General features: G+C 37.4%; 2 protein-coding genes across 2 annotated transcripts in view; one reads left to right on the top strand and one right to left on the bottom strand.

Annotated features, from left to right (window-relative positions):
* Positions 1-5,541: 5,541 nt before the first annotated feature.
* On the bottom strand, positions 5,542-12,571 carry LOC115425446 (serine/threonine-protein phosphatase 6 catalytic subunit). The gene is made up of 7 exons (XM_030143034.1): positions 12,447-12,571; positions 10,890-10,985; positions 10,314-10,379; positions 10,081-10,222; positions 9,919-9,998; positions 8,786-8,995; positions 5,542-6,349 (listed from the first exon to the last, which is right to left on the bottom strand). The coding sequence occupies exons 1-7, from the start codon at positions 12,519-12,521 to the stop codon at positions 6,101-6,103; spliced, it is 918 nt and encodes a 305-aa protein (XP_029998894.1). The 5' UTR covers positions 12,522-12,571; the 3' UTR covers positions 5,542-6,100.
* A 2,234-nt stretch (positions 12,572-14,805) lies between these two features.
* The window catches only part of si:ch211-158d24.2 (multiple epidermal growth factor-like domains protein 9), a 69,874-nt gene continuing 64,659 nt past the window's right edge, over positions 14,806-20,020 (top strand). The window contains exon 1 of the mRNA XM_030143096.1: positions 14,806-15,486. Coding sequence (XP_029998956.1) covers positions 14,934-15,486 — 553 coding nt within the window. The 5' untranslated portion in view covers positions 14,806-14,933. The remainder of the gene's footprint in view (positions 15,487-20,020) is intronic.

Raw genomic sequence — 20,020 nt, 5'->3', positions numbered from 1 at the left:
CTACACGTAATCACCCCAACACAGGTCAGGTGACAGCCGACGTCCCGCCTGCGCCTCCACTCATTGGCTGGAGGAAAGAAGGGGCGTGACAAAGCTAAGAAGCTGCTGAGTTGTTCTCCCTGGGTTGAAGAAGCTGCACTAACGTTACTGCCCCCCACTGTTAGTGGTAATTCAAAATTTTACAGTGAAAGTTGATACTATCTCCTTTTCTGCATAAATATGACTTAAAATATGACCCCATTGTCCTACAAGTCATAAAACTAGGTAAAGGAGACTCAGACAGACAAAACAAAACTTATTCATTTATATGCTGTTGCCCATAAAGTTAGAATTAAATATTTTTTACCTTTTCTCATGAAACGATTGTGACAGTGTGGTATATTCTTGGTAGATTAAGTGTAACTGGGACTCAAAATGTAATCATTGGACCTGGTGAAATGTGATTACTGATGTATATAAATCAGAAGAAAGAGGAAAGTGGCAAAACAAAAAAATATTCCAACTTCATGGGCAACAGTATAATTTGCATTTCCAGACAAACACAAGCCTACAGCAAGAATGGGCAAAAATGACACTTTCTAAACAATTTGGATCCTCTCTTCCTATTTGATTGAAAAGGAATAGTGATATATTGTTCAGCATACCTCTGTCACAACTTTTTTAGACTGTAGCACATATCAAGATTGAGATGCGCCTATATTTACCAAATAAAATGAGGTTGTTTTGTGACAACATTGCAAATCAACAAATCAAAGGTGTTAGTTTTTAATGCATAAAAAAAAAAAAAAAAAAAAAACATTCCCACTGTTCTTCAGATGTGTTTTATATTTACGTACAAAGTCAGTTATACTGTATATCCTGTAGAAACAAAATATGAGTTTCTGGTGTAATTTAGTTTTTATTTTATTTAGTTGCATTAGATGTTAAATTAAATAAGGTAGCAAAAATGAAAAAAAACCCAAAAAACTAAATATAGCGCATTGAGTAGGAGGGGTAGGGAGCTAAAATTGGCTTGTGCAAATACATCCCTATAGAAAATGTAACAAAAATTAAAAAAAAAAAAAAAAAGTCACAGACCTCATGGAAATATTAGCATTCATATAACAAACTGTAAGGAAGGAAAAAAACATTGCAGCTTATATAATGCTTAAAAATTGAGGTGCAATGCAAGAAAATACACATGACATTAGAAATTTTTACCAATACAGTTAATTTCATATGTTTTTGAATAAGGACAACATAGATGTTAGTTGAAGAAGGGGACGCAGATTGCTCCAAAGACATAGTCATAGATTGTCAGGGAATATTGATTAACAGAAGTTTGGTTCTTTGGAAGATACCATTTCCTTTAGTCCAGGGGTCTCAAACTCATTTTCTTTCAGGGGCCGCATTCAGCCTCATTTGATCTCCAATGGGCTGGACCAGTAAAATAATAACAGAATAACCTATGAATAATGACTACAAATTTTTGTCTGTGTTTTAGTGAAAAAAAAAACAAACATTAAATTATGAAATACTTACTTTTATAAACTATCCAAACAAAAAATATCTAAATAACTTGAAAAAAAATGAAATTTCTAAAGAAAAATAAGTGCAATTTTAACAATATTCTGCCTCAACTTATCAGTTCTACATGTGCGTTATGGATCAGATATACAAAGACACTAAACACTGAGGAACAGGCAGAAAATAGTTAAAATTGTGCTTAATTTTCTTTAGACATTCCAGGTTGTTCATATTTGTTCAGGTTGTTCACATCTTATTGTAGCAGGATAGTTTGTAAATGTAAATATTTTCATAATTTAATGTTATTTTTTGCACTAAAACAAAGACAAAAATTGAAGTTGTTAATTCTAAATTTTTTGCTCAATTCAAGATTTTTTCCTAAATTTGAGATTTTTTTGGGCTTAATTCAAGATTTGTTTTTTACTTGATCGAAGATTTTTGTTGGCTTAATTCAAGATTTTTTAACTTAATTGAAGATTTTTTTGGGGGCTTAATTCAAGATTTTTTTTACTTAATTGAAGATTTTTGTTGGCTTAAATCAAGATTTTTTTACTTAAATGAAGATTTTTGTTGGCTTAATTCAAGATTTTTTTTTTACTTAATTCAAGATTTTTGTTGGTTTAATTCAAGATTTTTTTACTTAATTGAAGATTTTTTGGGGGCTTAATTCAAGATTTTTTTACTTAATTGAAGATTTTTGTTGGCTTAATTCAAGATTTTTTTCATAATTTAATGTTATTTTTTGCATTAAAACAAAAATTTGAAGTTGTCATTATTTGTAGGCACAGTGTAATATTATTTTTCTCGCATCAAAGCAAGAAGAAAATATGGGGTCATTATTTTTTGTAGGTTAATCTGCTGTTATTATTTTACTGTAGATCATATTGGTCTGTATGTGGAACCTGAACTAAAATGAGTTCCACAGGACTTTGTAAATTCATCCCACGGGCCGCATTGGAACCTTTGGTGGGCCGCATTTGGCCCCCGGGCCGCATGTTTGAGACCCCTGCTTTAGTCTCATGTCAAATAACTGTGAATGCTGTTCACACTGCAGGCAGAAGAGGCCCAAATCTGGTCTTTCCACTTGCTTTATCATGACGGTATGAACAGCACAAATCCCTTGAAATCTGGTGTTTTCAAGTCTGACCAAGCTCACCTTTGTATGTGGTCCTGACTCAAATCCACATATGTGATGTATAGCTGCAGATCCTCAGAGGAGAACAGACTCCTGATCAAATTTTCTGATGACACGGTCCTGGTGTCACTACTTTCAGGATCTGAGGCAAACCATTGCCCTGCGCTGGCACAATTTGTTCAATGATGTGAGGACAATAATCTTGATTTAAATTTTTCAAAAAACAAAGATATGGCAACTTGTTTTGGACATGGTGTTACATGGTGTTTGTGTCATTCATGGTAAGGACGTGGAAATTGTTGAGTTACAAATATCTTGGCACTTTGACTGACAATAAATTGAGGTTTGACCTGAACGCAGAGACCTTTGTTAAACAAGGGCAGCAAAGAACCTACCTGTTGAAGAAACTGAAATCCTTTATTGTAAACAAAAAAATCCTCAACAACTTTAATTGATCTTTTATTGAAAGCCTTCTTACTTTTTCTTTCATTTGCTGGTTTCATTGAAGGACAAAAACAAACTGCAGAGCCTGCTTTAAAATCACAGGCGTCAAACTGAGAAACTTACAACCTTTCTGGGAGGAGCAGGTGCTGAAGAAAGTGAAATGCATCCTGGGTCAGCCCCACCACCCTCTGGCTCATGAGTTTGTCATGATGCCTTTAGTGCGTTGTTTTTACGCACCACTTTGGAAATTAAATCGCTTTTCCAATTCTTTTGTGCCCTCTGCTATTTAATTGCTAAATTCTGTTGGAGGTGTATTCTGAGGTTATTGGATTTGTAATACATTGCTTTGTTTCACTGGTTGGGTCAACTTGATGAGTTCTACTTATGAACTGTAATGGACTGATACAGTGTATGTGTTTGTGTGTATGTGGGAGAACTGCGCTGAGAAATGCTACAAATTTATTACCCTCTGGAATCAATAAAAATTTTCTGAATGTGAATCTATATTCACTGTTTGAACTGTCAGATCTGAAGTCATGTGACTTTATCATCACTTTAAATGAAAGTTTGTCTCAACTCTAAGCTATAAAATGCTTTTACTTAAATAAAACACATGAATGTTGCAGTAAAATGAATCGGCGAATTGACAGATTTCAGCATTAATTTTTCCACAACATGGCAAAGAGAACAACCACTTCTCTCTAAAAAGTAGATGTCTGTCTGTTCATCATTTGCTGCATGCCATGTGGTGAGCCAGAACATTTTTGGATGAATGCTCTATGGACGGATGAGTTCAAAGTAGAACATTTTGGCATTATGTTTGGCACAGACCAAACATTGCATTCCTTCATTAAAATTTTATCCAATCTCTGGAACATGGCAGTGGCAGTTTCATGATTTGGGTCTGTATTCCTGCCTCATTGTTTTGGAACAGCCGAGTCAAATTCCAGACCTTAATCCTATAGAAATATAGTGGAAGAACATGAAGCAGGAATGCCATGAAGGGAGGGTGAACTATATCTGCGCAACATGTTTGGTTGAAGTTATCGCTGCAAAAAGGAGCCATGTTAGTCTGAAGATGGTGTAATTTTAACACAATAAATTATTAAGTTTAATTTTATTTTGTTTTTAGGACTTTGGTAAAAATCTGAATTTGGTAAAAGAAGCAAATAAAACCCAACCACATTCTATTGCTTTAACTTAAAAAAAACTCTTGTGTTGTTTTTGGGTCATTATCCAGGCAAAACGATCAAATTTATGTCACTGTCCAAACACTTGACTGAATGGACTTGACTGTATTTATTCCCCCCATATACTACCTGTGAGAAACTGTACCAGCAGCTACATGTTTAACCCATAAAGATCCAAACATACACCATCTACCAAAATCCTTTACTGATACAAAATGTTAAATACCTGTTGATCCACTAATCCATGCATATAATTGGTGTAAAATGCAATTTGTCATCTTTTCATGGTCATCAGATATGACCCATTTGGACGTTCAGAGGCTCCGTAGTGAACGTAGAAACACCGTCATCCTCTACAACATTGATTCACCAGTAAAACCATTGGAGTTGGATCGACAGTGGATGGAGACACTTGGTTCATGTTCAGTTAATGAGAGATTTTGCTGAAAAAGTCACTTTTTCTTCAGTTTTCTCTACTTTTGATATAATAACCCTCAACTTTACTCTGAGCTTTCATGAACATCTACATGATTAGTAAATTAACACAGGAAAATACCTGATTTTTATTGAAAAAAAAACACAAGATACAGAAGATAATATTACAATAAATGGTGATAAACTACTTAAGGACGGTTAAATATAAAGACAAATTAATTCGGGAAGTGCCACAGATGTCACACTGGGTCCTTAAGGGTCAAACCAGCAGTAACACACAGTGAAGTGGGTTATTACCAGTAAGTCATTACAAATGAAAGCAACTAAGTTTGTACAAGTATTGAAGACAATCAAAATTTTTGCCCATTTTCCAAAGTAATTATGTTTAAATATTAATAGGAAATGTTAAACAGCATTTTCCTACCATGCACCATCATCATGGAATAATCTTTAAAAACCCATAAAGCAACATTCATTACTATAAATGATTTTAAAAGTATCATGGAGAATGTAGCAAAGGAGGAATGTCACTGTTTTTCTTGATGCCATTATGGTTGACTAACTGTTGTCTTTATTGTTCATTGTGTAACATGTATGTGTTCTGCATTGTTTGGGCTTTGTGTGGCTGATACCTTGGCCAAGTTTCCCTTGCAAAAGAGCTTTCTAATCTCAATGAGTCTTCCTGGTTAAATAAAGGTAAAATAAAATAAAATAAACAGTGAAGGAAAATACATAAAATGATTTCAATGACCTAAAAATTACAGCCATTTTCATGTGTGACAGGTTTATAATATTACATATTAAAATCAATAATAACCAGATTTAGAAATCTTTTACACATCAACTTGTTTATTTATAAGATCACATAATAACACTAAGCGAATAACTCCATTGGAACAGCATACATGTCAGAATAACTTCCGATCTGATTTTGTGCAGTGCGTCATCGTTATCTTACAAGAGGCTTTAATACATTACCATAACAAAATAAAATGAAATATTGTATATAACACTACAACTGCACTTTACTCATCTGAGTGAGTTTTTATGGTAAAAGTAAAAAGGATATCTATAAATATGAACATTTTACAAGGATCAGTTAGCTTTTGAGTTGTTTTAATCCTTCCTCTATAAAACAATTTGACAGTGCAGTGATTTTGTTGAGCCAACATACTTTTCTGTAATGTCTCAGTGAGATTGAAGATGCAGAGTAATGGCGTATATGTCAACAGATTGGTAATTACTGTCAACAGTTGGCACCAAGAGAAGCGTTTGATATACTCTAAATGTACTATACAAAATTTATATGGGTTCACAAGTGCTAATGCCACCGTCCCAGTCGGAATCTGTGCACAGAACAGATGGCACCATGGTTGAAGCTTTTGTTTCTCTACAGGAAATACGGTGTTGTTGTTCGAGGCGGAATGACCCTTTCGGAGTCAGGCACAGCTCTGAAGAGCTTGGGCTCTCTTGTGTTAGCGTCTTTAAAGACCATAATGGAGGCGATGTTGCCACAGCGGTAGCAGTAGTTTGGAGCCGACCACACGGTGACGAGCTTCTCATCAAACATGAACTTGTAGCCTTCGTGGACAAGTTGGTGCGCTCGGCAGATCAGCTTCAGGTTGTTGATGTGAACAAACTATGGATAAACACACAAGTTAAAAAAAGGTTCAACACACATATGTTTGACTGCATTCCATCTTTTACATGAACAGTGAAGTGTTTGGCTGTTTACCAAACTAAACGTAACAGTACAGTAAAAGTCACTTGTGATGATAAATGTAAAAATGAATTTATGAATGAATACTCATCATTAACTGACTTTCACTGAATATTTTTCTGGAAATGAATAAGGCGTAAACAGGATTATAAAAAAACGAGTGATTCTGATGAACATTGGTGGTGTAGGGCATGAATCAGGGATGAACATATTAAAACTTAATTTTAGGATCACACAGTTTCTTTTTTGATAATTATTATTTTCAAAAAGGCCTTGGCTGAAAATATGACCAAAATTAAGCCAAAAAAAAAAAAAAAGTTAATTTTATTTCTTTTGTTTTGCAAGTAAATCTCGAGAGGCTATCCACCACACTGTCAGGTCATCTGTGCCAAAATAACTGAGTAATAAAAACAGTATACAAAGCTACAGGCAATTGGCTACCAGCTAATTAAGTAACCATTCTGATATTTACAAAAATCTCCAACACAACATTCGCACTGCAGGTCTTAAAGGAGTGATATTTTGCTTTTTAAATGGAATTATGTATTTTAAAACAGTTCCCTGTGGTCTACATAAACTGTAAATGCTCTGCTTGGGTCTGAATTCTTCATTATTTCAACTCCACAGGTCCATCTTCAACCCTACTTCTGAGTAATGACACCAGAAAGGTGGTTTTGAGCGCTGACCCTTTAAATGCAAATGATCCCACCCCCTCCAGGCTGTTGACTGTGCTGCTCTGTCCCGTTCAACCAACAACTGAACATTTTCATTACGGACTACAACCGCTGCTGCTGATAAACAATTATGTCGTACACGAAGAAATGTTTGTCTGAAGTCTAGACCTTATATGTGCAAATGTCGTGACATAACTAGTTATAAAACGTAACAAATTAAAGCTATACCGTATGATGTGGCATTTTTACACTTTTCTTTTGTCATCTTAAAATGCTCCAAATAAGTGTGTGTCAAACTAAAATGTAAAAGAAATCCACCAGGTATTGAAACTCAAAAATGTTTAATTCTCATATATTTCTAATAAAAGTCTGACCAATCATTTTAGTCGGTCTGAATGAAATAATTGGCCGAACCTGACTGAGCCTCCTGTCAATCATCCATTACGGCCGTCCAGCATCTGATCCATTATCGCCGCCTCACATCCGATATGTGTCCCTCTGAATCTGACGCTTCACTGGCGCTGCTTCTCCTGTCACTGACCACAGTCTACTGTCTAGGATGTGTTTGGATAGAACTGACATGCACATGTGGAAGGGAAAAAACGGATTTTTGAACAGAAACGACAACTGAGGGGCACAAACGGGAGTCTGATTAGTGAAAGATGGAGATAAAAGTCCGGAAGTCAGCTGTCAGCTGACTGTGCGACTCATACAGGTGCAATTACACGGTGTCACACAATGTAAGATGATGTAGGATGATAATTGTATGGACTATGAAACCTCAAATGTCCACGGAAAATTCGCGGAGGCCGCGCATTCACAGTGCACGCACCCATCCCCTGGGCACTGCAGTGAAGACACTGGCCCAGCGCTGCACAGACCAGGTCTACTGATGGAACAGGAGCCGCGGGCCCACGGCAGGTGGATGATGCATCTGATTACTGAGGGAGGGGTCCGCGGACACGCCAAAACGGACCGGACCTCCACCTCTGCTTCCTCCTCCGTTTCCATCGCGCATCAGGTGAGAGGAGGAGAGAGGAGGAGGAACCTCAGAGCTCAGGCAGAGGGAAGGGGGCGGGGCTTTGGAGGGAGGCGGGTTGTTCATGTTCAAACTTTTACTAAGTGTTGTGAGAAATGCCACATCGGTCGGTATAGCTTTAATGAGGAATTGAAACAGGTTGTAGAAATCCACTTGATTTTTGCTGGAATGAATACAAAGATAGTTTTGCAGCACCTGGAGGGTTCAAATTCAAACTTTTTGAACTGTTAGGGTCCAAATACACAAAAAAATGTACCAAAGACTAATAAAAGTGGGTTCAGCAAAATATGACCCCTTTAATGATCAACTCTGATTTTTGCTGAAATCCAATTTTTTTTGCGTGGTTGTTCACATTATACTTTAATGCGACTGACTCATGTGAACAGTCTACAGCCCTGATAACATACATATGAATAATCTTCCAAGTCCAGACAGCACTTAAGCCATCTGACAAGATAGAAACACAAATTCTGATTTTGGATTTAGATTAGTATTGTTCCACCTTTAAGACAGCAGTGATGAGCATCTAACTGATTTAAACATCCATAAGAAAAAGCTGGTGGGAAAACAGATAAGGTCACAAAATGAAGGATCTTCTTAACTCTAATAAAGCAGAATCTCTGCTTCAGTAATGCTTGGTACCTCATTTGTAACCTTTGCACCGAACAGCCAGCCAGCTCCTCTGGGACTGATGGCCCAGGTGTCCACGTCTTCAGGGTCTGACCACACCAGGTCACAAAACGCTCCTTTGTGAGGGATCTCCTGGTTCCGCTCGATGGTTCTAATCTGATCTAGGGTTTTAATGTCTGGAGACAGGCCTCCGTGGACACACAGGATCTGTTCATCCATCAGCTGGTACAAAACAACAGGACAGAAGAATCAAGACATCACACACCCGACTCATGAAAAGCGAGGACAACATGATCAAAATTTCAAAAAAACAATTCTGTCATGAAACAACATGTGTGCCACGAAGACATATTGGAGAAGATTGTGTTTTAATTTAGGGCTTATCATTTACAAAACACAAAATACTGGCATGCTATTAATTACTCCAGTACAACAACAGAAGGTGGAACTTAGATGGACGTTCTTCAAGCAGCACCAGCTGCTTGGTTTGGCAACAGTACAGAGACAACATGCTGTGGTTTTCATAATACTGCTGCTATCAGCTGAAATAATGAAAAAATAAGAAGTAATACCTCCCGTACATGGTTAAAACCAAATCAAATACAGCGATGAAAGGCCCACAAAGATATACTGAAACACTAAATAGAGACGGAGGTTAACTTTCTGTTTCTTTAATTACAATAAAGTTTAGTTCTACCAAAACCTCATTTTTTGTGCTCTTAAAGACTATGAACTTATTATCATAACTGTGTAACACTGTATGCATCGACTTTTCCTGAGATAGTTATTGCACCCTGACAATCTTACACAAGTGGAACTTTAACATGATTTATATTTAGGAAAGAGATTCATGATTCAACAGATCAAACAGTGTTTCATAAATGAGACGAAGGACAGTCGTGGCTGAAAGTTTTGGGAATGGCACAAGTTTTGTTTAAAAAAAAAAAAAAAAAAAGTCCATGTGTTTGTACACCGACGAACAATTAGAAGCATTATATATGTCTCAAAGACTTTTACTGAGAAATAAAACACATCTAAGAAACGAATCCATTTGTGTCATTCCCAAAACTTTTGGCCATGATAGAAAACCTGTACATTCTATGAATTTCTATTAGTATTAAACGTAATAAGAATTCAATACTTACAGCAGCAACTGTTAACATATCAAATACTTTGGTGCAGTAACGCCAGGCATTCGCATTCCCATATTTGGTCTGACATTCATCTGAAAGACAAAAACCCATTTAGATGAGACAAAGAAGTATGATTATTATTGCAGCAACATTCATCATCATCATCATCCTCACCGTAAAAACCGTAAACTTGTGTGATCTGTCTGCTCTCGTGGTTTCCTCTTAGGAGTGTGATGCGATCAGGCCACTTGGCTTTCAGAACCAGCAGGTAAGTGAACGTCTCCAAACTATAATATCCACGGTCAACAAAGTCTCCCTGAAGATGATGGAGGTTTAAGAAACAACACCAGTTAAAATTAAACAATTAAAGTGTCACTGTAGCTTTAAACTAAGTTAATGATACGAACCATGAAGATGTAATTTGTGTCTGGAACCTGTCCACCAGTTCGGAAAAGTTCACAAAGATCATAGAACTATGATAACAGAGAGACAAAAATTTTAATGATTAAAACATTAAAACATCTGATATTGGGTACATCTAGTGTTTTTGTACTTTGTGACTCTGGATTTGTTTCAGACCAAAGCTGAAACAACTACATATGGCTACAATTCCAGTGCATCATCTGATTTATTTGTTAACAGCATTACAGTGGTTAGACAAAAAAACTTTCAAATACTTTTTTTAAGTATAAGACTTGTGGCTAGTTTTTTTTTTTTCTCAGCCTTCCAAAAGTCACCTCATTCTGCTATTCGTTGGTATGGGGAATCTTCTAACCCCTCATACCATATCACTCTGTAATATGTGAAAAAAGCTGTGACAGTAATACTCTTGTTGTTTATCTGGTCTTGTCTCAGTCTTGACTCGGAGTCAGCCCCTATAACTCTTGTCTCAGTCTCAGTGTGCGTTATCTCAACTACAACACTAGGTACATCAGCTATTTCTTACAATATGTACACTCCTACTTGCTGAAGGTAATATTTACCTGTCCATGTATGTCACCGCATACTGTTACAGGAGTGGAAACAGGCTGAACGTTGGACTCTTCCAGCAGGAGATCACACACATAGTCACATAACCTCTGTGGGGGTGAAAATAGTCATTAGTGTTATGCCATATTTTCTTCTTTCCTGAGAGAAAGGCCTGTAAAAGAAAAAAATAATCTAAGATTGTCCGTTTAAATATTGGAAGACAAATAATGCATGCTACGGGGATTGAATCCTTCCTGTGTACACATTTTTAAAATATAATGATACTGAAACAATAAGGCAATTGACAAATATTTCAGTGACTGATTATTTATGATCACTGATTCTTTCACTGTCTATCTATGAACATAAGGGTTTCACTTGCACTGAGTACCAGCACTATGTTTCCTATAATAATGTCCATAGTATACTAGTATTTATTTGCTTGACTGCCTCTTAAAAAGAGAAACTTGAGCCATAGAGGCATCATGAGGGAAATGTGTCAGCATACATTACTTCTGATTTCTTATTTATCACCTTAGACACTGTTGATATTTTGTATTTCTATACCACTACACGTAAGAGGTGAACATTTGACTTATTACTCTGCTGCACTTATTTGTCACCCTCTAACTTATTTTGAGATTAATATTTTGTACAATGGAAAATATAACGAACCTCTCAAATTTATCAGAGATTAAGATGCTATTTTCTAAACTGCAATCTTATACATATATAAAAAGAAAGTGTGTGATTAGTTTGCATTTCAGACATCTGAAAGAGTTGTTAAAGTATTTCTAAAAAACTAATAAATATTTTTTTTTCCCTCTAAACTTCTTCATGTTGGTTCATTTTCGTAAATGTTCAAATGATCCAGTAAGTCAGAGAGAAAAATCTGTGAAGTGAAAACAGATTTGTGTATGACAACTTTATTTTCCTTCTTGCCTTCCCGTTAATAATGGGAGGACCGATTTATTTGATATAGCAGCAGCCACAACGCTGATGTTTCCCTATTAATACAACCCAGTACATTTACTTCAATACGCTAACCGCAATTTGATGTCAATAGAGGATAAACGGAGGATCTTCTTTACTCAAAACATCTGAATACTTTCCTCATCCTTCGCCGATGTGTCTCGAAAACATGTCTTGAAGTCATACAGATCAATCTTTCTGCTATGAGGAGATCAAAATGTGAGGATATAAACAACCCAGGCTCATAGCACAGAATCATCTGTCTCCAAACATAATGCCAGCCTCATCCCATCACTGAGTGGATATCTGGCCATTTCAGAGACATACCATGACAAACCAAACGACATACATATTCCTCTGTCAGTATGTGAGAAGAGCTAAGCCGGGCTTGTGTTTTGCTAGGCTAAACCACTTCGTTTAACGGCATAGACTTCCTGGCTAACAGATGAAGTCAGCAGGATAACGTTAGAAACAGCCTGTTAGCTAATGCTAACATTAGCTAATTACGCTATAACAACATAAACAGCAGTGAGCTAAAGTTACATTTCTATGTTTCTCTCAGCCTTTAAAGGTAAGTGTTTCAGTGATGTTGCGTTTACCTTGAGGTCATTTTCTGGGAGGTATTTACACTGTTTTGCGATCTCCGCGTATTTATCCAAATCAAGAGGCGCCATTGTAGTTCTACCTGAGGCGAGCCGTCAGCGCCACTTCCTGCAACAGCCGAGCAGAGTTCAGCTGTCAGTGTTTTCACCTGTTACTGACTCCTGGCGTCTAGACGGGGAACTGCAGCTCAGAACGCTAATATTTAAATTACCTGACCAGATAAGGTTAACCCTTAGAGAGTTTGTTTTACTTCATTTTGCCAGCCCGTTCCATCAGTCAGCATAAAGTGTCAAACATCCTCTGATTCTGGACAACTTCATAAATTCCAAATTTTAGACTTTCTCTGTCTCACGATTATACTGTGTTACGGCCTTTTGAATCAGATAAATCAGACCATTAAGAAGATTTTAGTTTCTGGTTTAAAAATTTGAACAGATATTTCTAAACGTGAAATATATAACCTTCAGCTGGTTATTAGCTCCAATGAAGAAACTATGTTGAATCATAACTGTGCAAATGTGGTCAGTGTGTTTACCATATTGTGTAAAAACACACTGACTACATTTGCACAATCATGAAAACAGTAGACACAACAGATTATATACTTACACTAAATACAAGTATTAACACTACACTGTCCAAACACTCCACTCTAAGTAAAACTTCTGCACACAAAACCGTAAAATTATGGGGAAAGCACAAATATTACAGGTCAAAGCAGCAGTTGTGCAGTAAAATGGTCCCTATCTATGTTTTATAATTATTTAGATCATGTTTTGGGATATATTTAACTGCTACATTAATCTGTATATTATATATTTTAATGATTTCAATGCTCATTTGAACTACTTTATATATTTCTGTCTTGTTTAATCTTAAGAAATGCATGACAATCCATAATATTATCATTTGTTCATAGATTTCTTTTCCTGCTGTGAGGAACTTTTAATGTTTTCAAGAACTCAGTAAAATTGGCCTGTTCTTTCATCTGTGACAATACATTTTTCAGTTAAATCAGTAGGGTTTATAAGGAGCTTATTTAGCTGAAGAAGAATTATATATATATATATATATATATATATATATATATATATATATATATATATATATATATATACACACACACACACACACACACACACACACACACCCATATAGTGACATTATCTTTGTTTTAATTATCCTGATGATGCAGTAATATAATATGGCCACCGGAGGGCAGTGTTTACTAACGATAACACGATAATGAATTAACAATTACAACGTTAGTATAAACCTTACAAATTTTGTCATTGAATTTAAAGGTTTTTCACTGGACCAGGATTAGGTGCATATAGATATGCATATAGGCAGTCCAAGACACGTCAAAACTTCCAAGATGCAAACTAAAATGTAATAACAGTAAAAACTTTAGGGATATAAAAGGGCCGCGGCTCTACATCATAATCTTATTATTCTTATGCATTCTAAAGCGTTTCAGCATTTTTATTTTTATGAACTTTAGTGCTCTTCGATTGGTAATAAATAAAAAAATAAATAAATAAATAAATAAATAAATTGTACCTTTACAACGTAAATTAATTATTTAATTATTTAACAAATTATTAATACTACCACTACTACTACTACTACTACTACTACTACTACTTCTATGTTCATGACTCATAATAATAATAATAATAATAATAATAATAATAATAATAACAGTTAGCAGAAGAAGAAACCTTTATTGTCATATACTTTAACTTGAGTACATACATTCGCCAAGAATAAGATTTTCATTAATCAGGATCATGTTTTTGCTTTTGCCTATGTCTAAGTTCATCAGTGTCCATCTGACATTCAAAACAACAGTTAAATTAGCAATAAATGTTAAAGACATTTTTAAGTATGTTTTTTTTCTCCATTTTCAAGTATGCTGTGGCCTCAGTTGACACAAATATGCACAAATAAAAGAACTGTTGACATTGTAAACTAAAAGTACAGATGTGTGAAGTTTGTGTAAGATGCGGTAAATAGCTGCTTAATTTCACATCATAATAATGATAATCAGTCTATCATCATTTCCATGTTTCATTTTCCATGTCTATCATAATCCATACCGTAAACACACAGTCATTTGCAGTGGACATGCTTCCACATTGTTAAAATTATGAATGAAACCGGTTATCTTTTGACATTTTTCTGAGCTGTTTGATAATTTACAATATAGGTTAGTGTATCTCTATAGCATGATCCAACCACTGTCATCCCAGCGAATGAGTGGGCGTAGGCAGCCTCTTCCGAGGAATCCATTGGCTTTTGGACCCGTCAATCACCCGCCCATGCTAGGTTGCAGAGCAGGTGAAGTGTTGATTGTGGTTCATAGGGCAACAAACAGCAGCGTACGCCGCCGGGGACATCAATGGTGGAGTACGCTTCCATTCAGGGAAAGGTCTGAGAGAGACCATTACTGGGGCTTACATGGAGAGCTGAAAGCTAATATGAGCTTAACGTCCTTAATGATGTACATATATCCGGTCCTGTTATTTATTTTGTATGTATATAATGGATTTTCCGAAGCTGCACCTCGCATCATTCCCTCCGATGCGTCGCCTCTCTCCAGGAAGCCCGGCTCAGCCTCCGACACCTGGGAGACCTTCCACACCGACATGCCTCGTCATCTACCCGGGAACAGGTTCGCTCTCGGGCCTCTAGCCGAGCTCACGCCGCGTCCTGCCGGCCTCCCCTCCGACACTAGCCCGCTCCCAAAAATCGCGACCACCTTCCAGCTTCCAACAACAGACCCGACCACCACGACCAGCACTACCAGCACCTCTCCTGACACTGGGATTATTTCCACTGTGGAACAAATATCTGCGCCCATTTCCAGACTAAGCGGCGCACGCAAAAGATCCACTGATGCACAGACATCACTTTTTGCTCCAGAGAAAATGCTGCAGACCATGGTGTCCATGGTTTCCCAGCGCACAGCGAACGATGCCTGGTCTGCAGATAACACTGGTACATCTGTTACCTCAGTAAAAAATAACCAAGGTGAGTAGATGCATAGACAAACCACTTTCATTTTTCAGCTTTATTACTGGGGGGAAACGTGGAAACCTGCAGCGCTGCGCGTTTTTTAACCATCAAATTCCACGATCACAATAGGAGTGAGTGGAAAAAGAAGACATCATGTCTCATGTAGGCTGCTACAAGGAGCTGGATGTGTTTTTTGACGCAGAGAGCGACCGAATAAACCAGAATGCAACAATGGGCAGACCCATCAGATCGCATGGCACATCGGAAATGCGAAATCCTATTTTAATATTAAGGGAAAATCAGGATTCACGCACTAATTTGTCCCCCGTGGCTTTGATGTGTGGCCTATATTATATTCCACAGGCCTTTTATTATAGGATGAGTGTATCACATATTACACTGGGTTAGAAAAGGGAGGGGGGGTGAGGGGGGGGCTGCAGAGGGGCTGTAAGGTTGATCCTGTTGTTCCCTCAGTGTAAGCTTTCCATTCTGCACACACAGCTTCCTTATTGGTAGTTTTAGAGTCTGATATTTCCAGGATGAATTAGTGGCTGGAGATGCACAAAAGAGCAGATCCATCCCCCTTATTGTTATTTGCATGGCATTGATAGAACAACGCAGACCAACCAAAATGGCCATGCAGGCAGGCCAAGCCATGAATGAGCAATGACAGTGGAGCCCCTCCTCTCACACCTCTCACATCAGTATCCATGTGGACGTGTTCTCCACACAACACAGAAGCTATATATCCAAAATGCTTCTTTTAGTAACCAATGGTATGTGTTTGGACAGGAAATAAGACTATTTTTGCACTCTGAGATTCATTAAAGCACATATTCCACAACCACAAGAGGAATTTTCCAAGAATGGAAACATAGCGAAATGAATATCGTCCTCAAAAACATGTATTTGCACTGAAAATTCTGTTGTTATTGTTCCTCTGTGGCGCCCTCAGAATCGAACATCAAACTCTACTGTATTTCATCTTCTGGCCCCTCACATCAGGGGTCCAGCTCACTGATTTTTCTCCTTTTTTTTTTTTTTTTTTTTTAAACACATTCTTTGTTCTCTTATCTTACTGTCAGCACTAATCGCAGTGCTCCTCACTGCGAAAGCTGGCTAAAATGGCTGATTTTGGTATGCTTTGGATGTTTGTATGAGTCATAATTTTGCAAAGGAATGGTTTCATTGGAAAAAAACACAAAAATGAGGTCGAGATCATCCTCTGTTTGGGCCTCAGATATGTTTCCTATGGCCTTTTGAGGGAAGATATGTTTTCTTTGGCGCTTTGTAAAATCTGCTTCTATGTAAAACAGTCTTCCGAGGTGCGACCATCAAAGTCGAAGTACCTCTTTAGAGCGAGGTTTGTACTTTTTTAACAGTGTGCTAAAATGCTACTGTGGTTGTTTACACTTCCATAGCTCCTTCAGTAAGTCAAACACATTAAACCCTAAGGTCAAATCAGCTCACAGCTCAGTGTGTAATCACTGACAAAAGCTTTACCTTCTCCAAAGCATTGCAGCACCTTTCATTGTTCTGCTGCAAAGGCCACTAACATGATAATATCATGCCAAACAAAGGCGTCACTTGGCCTCGCCCTGATACGCATATACATTCTTTGGCAGGGTAGACACCTCACAGACAGGTATAAGGCGTGTTTTGACATAGCTGAGCGCTTCTTTTCTTTGCAGGAGGACTCATGACGTACTCTAGCTTCTGCCAAAATGAAAAGCACAGCACTTGATTCCATGCCTCTTGCTTCCATTGTTTTCCCTGGCACTAACTCTGGAGTTTTGAGGCATGACTTTTCAGAATAGCCTGCGTCTGAATCCCAGCCACGGTGCCACACCGCTTTACAGCAGCCGTACAGACAGACGAGACTTGAACGCTGCCTCTGTTTTCCCCCTTCTTTCCACACTAAACACAGGTCCAGTCCAATCTGCATCAAACCTGTTGTGTGGCTGTACACATCACCCCACAGGGCCCCTATCCCACACCTACAGGAGGCCTGATTTTCAGATTAATGTTTGTGTGAGATATGCATTCACTGGCTCTCACTCATTCTCAGGCATGATCGGGGCCGACAGTTCTTCAGCGGTCGTTTACTGTAGCAGAGAGTCTGACAGCAGGCTCCACAGGCTTGCGTAACTACAGGCCTTTCTTAGTTACATAAAGGTCCAGCAGTAGTGGAAGAGCAGCATAATCGGAGTGGGACGCCAGGGCAGGAATCTATTTGAATTCAGCTGTCCTGTCCTCTTTAGGTGAATGAGGGGAAATGTGGAAACGGTGCATACCACCAGGATACGGCTGGGTGGTATGGCCTGAAATTTACATAACAGTGTTACTTGAAGCCTATACAGTAACAGCACTTATTGCACTATGTTGTTTTTTCTTAAAATTTCAATGTAAATCCTTGTAAATGTGTAAAGCCAGTATGTGATTTGAGAGTGATGTCATCCGTTGTTGTCCAAATGACTAAAATACATTCTGTTTTATTACATGATCAGAGTAAACTCAATCTGTTGCATGAAACTGAAAGGTTTGTTCATTCATTACCATAATACACAGTTAATAAAAGAGACAGGAAGGATGATAACTCAAAATGTCATAGTTATGGTTTAAAGCATCCTGGAGGTGTGCACGTGTGTTAGTTGAACACCTAACAAATCACCTACTGGAAAAAGCACTGCAGCTATTAATGCATCCTTATCTGCTCTATTAGGACACATTTACCACAATATAGAGGAATTTTAAGAACATTTATTGCACAAAGTCACACTAATACATAGAAAATGTATAGAACCTTTCCTCAGGTTAAACACTGAGATGATAGAAAAGACATGGTTTAAATAAATTACCACCTATTGAGGCATTTTCAGCTGTTGCTTCAGACATGTACAGACATGAAAAATGCTTAACATAGGGGGAATTATCGCCAGTATAGCAAATTCTGAGATTATATCAACAAACAGGACACTATGAATAAAATATACTGATATACTTCCTTGGGGGAAATGTTATTGTTTTATTGGTACCAGGGGTCTCTCCACAGATTCTCCTACAATTTGAGATTTCAGAGTCCTTTTGCAAGATGCAAGACAGTTTTTGTATATCATTTTGTCTCAGTTATTACATTCTGGCATCACCACACTGAGAATAAATGCACAATAATAATATACACAATAATAATAAAACATAATAATAATGTTAATAGTGCAGCATGGTGGTGCAGTGGTTTCTACTGTTACCTCACAGCAAGTAGGTTCGTAGTTTAATTCCCAATTGCACCGGTGCCTTTCTGAGTGGATTTCCATGCAGGTTTCCTCCAGGTCCGTTGGTTTCCACCATGTACAAAACACTTCATGCTATATTAATCCTCCTGACAGTGCCCCTGACCAAGGTGCTGAGCTAAATTTCCCTACAGGGCCAACGAAAGTGAACTTTAATAACTGCCGCCTTTTGTGGTATTTTTCTTCAGTTATACAGACATCAAGTGTTGCAGAATCACTGTATTATGATATAATCATTATTGAGGGAGTATCTGATTGTGAGTTATTCTGTGATTCTGACCTTTAACCAGGACTGAGGCGACTATTCAAATGAGGCAACATGCAAAACACACACACAGCAGTTTGGTGATGAAGGTGAAACGTTTCACAACATACCATTAAAAATGACGTATTGTGGTAAAGATGTCCCGGTTCACAAATATTATTCTTGAGAGTTAAGAGAATATACTTGTTCGATACAAATTGGAGCATGGGAACATCGCTTTGATATTTTATGGTCTGTAAAAATCAAATGCAAAAATGACCAAACCACTAAAATCATGACTCGTATCACAACCATTGAATTTGTCAAAATAAATGCTGTATACAGTCCTGTGCAAAAGCCTTGGTTTTAGTAATGTTCTTATGTCCACACATACAAGGGCCGTTCAATAAGTTCATGGCCTCACCCAGAACAGAACAACACAGACTGATAATTTATATTTTATTTTTCAACATAATCTCCATTTACAGCAATGCACTTGGTCCATCGATGTTCAAGCATCACTATCCCATCACGAAAGAATGTAACATCCTGTATTATAACAACCAGTATTTCTAGGTGAGGCCATGAACTTATTGAACGGCCCTCGTATGCATTTGTCAGTCTCTGTATTAAGAGCCAATCTGTTATGTGTGAAGTATATACAGCAGGAAAGACAAACGTTTCAGGGAGAAAACAGCTTTAAACTAAAGTCTATAGTATTTAGTACCACTTCCCTTTGCACTTACCATGTCTTTAACCCTTTTGTTCAGACAGTATGAGATTTACTGCATACATTTTCTGATGTTTTATAGCGAGTTTCGTTCAACACATGTCAGATGTTCCTAATTGTTTGTACTGCTTCTTGTCATGGGGTCAGAGGTCACACTAAATAGTGACTTTAACCTTTACAACACATTTAGTTCTTCTTTTTTTTTTTTTTACGTGTCTTTTAAGGGTGTATTCCTGTATTTTCTTGTTGTATCTGAAAAGAGAATTACAAATAAATATGTATATT

The sequence above is a fragment of the Sphaeramia orbicularis genome, chromosome 9 (assembly GCF_902148855.1).
Source record: "Sphaeramia orbicularis chromosome 9, fSphaOr1.1, whole genome shotgun sequence".
NCBI classification, from domain to species: Eukaryota; Metazoa; Chordata; class Actinopteri; order Kurtiformes; family Apogonidae; genus Sphaeramia; species Sphaeramia orbicularis.
The sequence above is the reverse complement of the archived record's forward strand: the minus strand, read 5'-3'. Positions and strand labels throughout refer to the sequence as shown.